This window comes from Salvelinus sp. IW2-2015, linkage group LG4q.1:29 (assembly GCF_002910315.2).
Source record: "Salvelinus sp. IW2-2015 linkage group LG4q.1:29, ASM291031v2, whole genome shotgun sequence".
Classification (NCBI taxonomy): Eukaryota; Metazoa; Chordata; class Actinopteri; order Salmoniformes; family Salmonidae; genus Salvelinus; species Salvelinus sp. IW2-2015.
The window spans coordinates 59,469,601-59,472,740 of record NC_036842.1 but is presented as its reverse complement, the minus strand read 5'-3'; the positions used below and the strand labels follow the sequence as shown (position 1 = coordinate 59,472,740).

General features: G+C 41.4%; 1 protein-coding gene across 1 annotated transcript; it reads left to right on the top strand.

Moving 5' to 3' along the window:
• The first annotated feature begins 329 nt into the window (after positions 1-329).
• mespbb (mesoderm posterior bb) lies at positions 330-1,217 on the top strand. The gene has a single exon (XM_023983250.1). The coding sequence runs from the start codon at positions 376-378 to the stop codon at positions 1,207-1,209; it is 834 nt and encodes a 277-aa protein (XP_023839018.1). The 5' UTR covers positions 330-375; the 3' UTR covers positions 1,210-1,217.
• The last annotated feature ends 1,923 nt before the right edge of the window (positions 1,218-3,140 follow it).

Sequence of the window (3,140 nt, the reverse complement as noted above, 5' to 3'; positions counted from 1 at the left end):
TATCTCATGATGGAAATGATTACAAAACCAGATGACTTGAGGCCACAATGGCAAAAACATTATGAGAGCAAAAATGTTTATTGTTTTGGTCAGGGGTCAAATTTGACACGTCTATCTCTGAGCAGCAGTAGTTGTATTATTTCCCAGCAGAGGACTGCATGGTGGCGCCTCTCTCTGTCCAGTAGGGCTGAGCTCTGGGAAGCTCTGAGAAGCTCTGGGAAGCCATGTTGATGGCCTGAGAGGGCCTGCAGAGGTGTCACTTCACACCTCCGACTCCTGCATAAAACCAGGGCTCTCCTCTTCACCAGCCCACAGGCCAAGCTCTTCAGTTCAGTCCTACCGCTCAACACGCAGGACAGGACACAGACAGACAGCATGGATATCTCTGCCCCTCTTCTCAGCAACTATGGTGTTGGTGTTCAGTACCACTGGAGTTATCCCAGTTCGGACTCTGAGTTCTATAACGTCTCCTCTCCAGAGACCTGTATCCTCTCCCCTTCTGCCTATATGGACTTCTCATCCTCCTGCCTGCCTCGGGGGACCGCCACAGAACCTCACAGGTCCACACACTCTGGAGGAGCCAAGGCATCCGCTTCACCATCCTCCAGCGACGAGGGAGGACTCTCCGGAGGGAGGATTAGAAAGAACCGCTCCAAGAACCCCAGCAAGCAGAGACAGAGTGCCAGCGAGAAGGAGAAGCTGAGGATGAGAGACCTGACCAAAGCCCTCAACCACCTCAGGACCTACCTGCCCCCCTCTGTGGCTCCGGCTGGACAGACTCTGACCAAGATCGAGACCCTGCGCCTCACCATCGGCTACATCTCCCACCTGTCGGCCCAGCTAGAGCTCAGCGAGGAGGCTGTGTGTCAGAGGAAGGAGCTGAACCTCAACGTGTCGGGACACCACGTATCACCTCAACAAGACTCTGTGGGCCTGTGCCAGTTCAACACCTCCTCCTCAGGGTACTGCTGGGGTGAGGAGGCAGAGGTGGGGAGACGTGCAGGGCAGGAACAGATCCTACAAACAGCTACGCCCACGTACCCGCTCCACAACACTGGAATGGAGAGACACCCACTCAGCAGTGAGATGGACACGTGTGCTTACGACAACAGCTTCAACTCCAGTATGGATTCGCTGTTGGAATCGCCAGAGTACGCAGAGGCTGCACAGTCATGTCAGGTATGTACAGATTCAATGTACAGTGTTTAGATGTTCAAATATTTGTTAATTTATTTGGTCAATGACAAGTTTTACTGCTGTTAACTTAGTTTACTCACAATAATTGGTATCACTCACTGCAATTTTTCAGTTTGATGGTTTTAAGGAAATTAGAAAATCTGTTTGAACTATTATAAATATTAAATATTAAATACTAAATATTTTTTTTCTCCTTCAGATATACAGAAAAGATGTCCACTATCAGAACATTCCTCAAGACTTCTGGATGTAACAGAAGTCCTCATCAAGAGAATCTACTGTCCAGTCATAGGCGTTTACTTTGATCTACATAGTATTTATATGTTAATATAACTCGTTTCTATTACTTCCAAATTCTAGATTTTATACAACGATCATTGTAAATACAAAACTTTAAAAAAATGTTTAATAAAATATTAACTAATAACTAACTCATGTGTCTTTGGCTATTCCTGTATTTAAAAGTAAGGGTTTTGTAAGTAAATTAGTAAGTTTGTTAGTAAAGAAGCATTTTAATTTGTAAGTAACAGTATTGAAATATTAATGGAATATTCTGTACTTTTAAGAGAATCTACTGTCCAGTCATAGACATTTCAATCTACAGAGTATTTATATGTTAATATAGCTAGTTTATTTTACTTTCAAATTCTAGATTTTATACAACGATCATTGTAAATACAGAACGTATTCTAAAATGTATAATAAAATATGAACTAATAACTAACTACTGTGTCTTTGGCTATTCCTGTATTTGATTATTAAGGGTTTTGTAAGTAAAGTAGTACGTTTGTAAGTAAATAAGCATTTAAAAATGTAAGTAACAGTATTTAAATATTAATGGAATATTCTGTACTTTTTCTGTCTAGACAGTTTTACTTCCTCCATATAAGTCAGCCCACACCACCAGACATTTACAGAGGCATATGACACGGAGTGCATTTTGTGATTATGGAACACAGCATGGCAGACTTGCCAGCATTATAACTGCTTTGATAGAAATAAACTCAAACAGTCCGGCTGCCAGCTAACATTACCACAGCACCAATTGAATGAAAGCGAGCGCTCTGTTGGTCAAAAACGTCATTTTCAAACCAATATTTTAAATGCATTAGTAGCCTATACCTTCCACATCAGTACACACACTGAGGAAAGAATAACATCATCGAGAATGACTATGAAACACAGGCCATCAATAAGTTCACTAAACTTTTGACTCCATTAAATAGTTACTATGCAGATGTAGGATCTTAATTTGAGCTACAGCAGGAAAATAATCCTGCAACAACAGGAAATGTGAATCATTATGTGGATTATAATTAATGGACATTTTTGTAGGGGTTGATCAATTTTTCGTTAGGGCAAATCACATCTGAAAGTGGAAATGACAAACGTTAGAATACTTTTTAAAACTCAAATACACTACAAGTTTGCATTTCCTGCTCAGCAGGAAAACTCTCAGCTACAAAGGAGTGATCAAATTAAGATCCTACATCTGTACATACCAAAGCTTCAATCGTTGGTCTATTGTATGCTTCCACACAATCTCCTTAACTTCGGAACACTGTTTATCTTTCAGAGAGAAGCTATTAGTCAGGACCCACACTCCTCTCTGACATTAGCATTCTAATGACCCCTCTTATCCTAGTCCAGATAAAGAGCTTAGCACTCCCATGCTAATACAAGGATGAGAGAGTACTGGTTAGAGCCCTGGTGGGCAATAGTAAACAACAAGCTATTTTTTGCCCTGGATCATAAATCAGGTGCATGGAGGATAATTAATGAACTCCTTCACTTATCTAGAATCTTTAACTTTGACTGAAACCATGGTTGCTGGTAACCTGTTGGTAGAACTGACTATATTGTAGCGATATACAGGTAGATCAAGCTTGGATCAAGTGCCATGTCGTGGTCAGTATGCCACTATGTGGCAGAGACTGGAAGTG

Excerpts from the sequence above, each read along its gene's own strand:
- mespbb (XM_023983250.1), top strand. The coding sequence starts at position 376 with ATGGATATCTCTGCCCCTCTTCTCAGCAACTATGGTGTTGGTGTTCAG.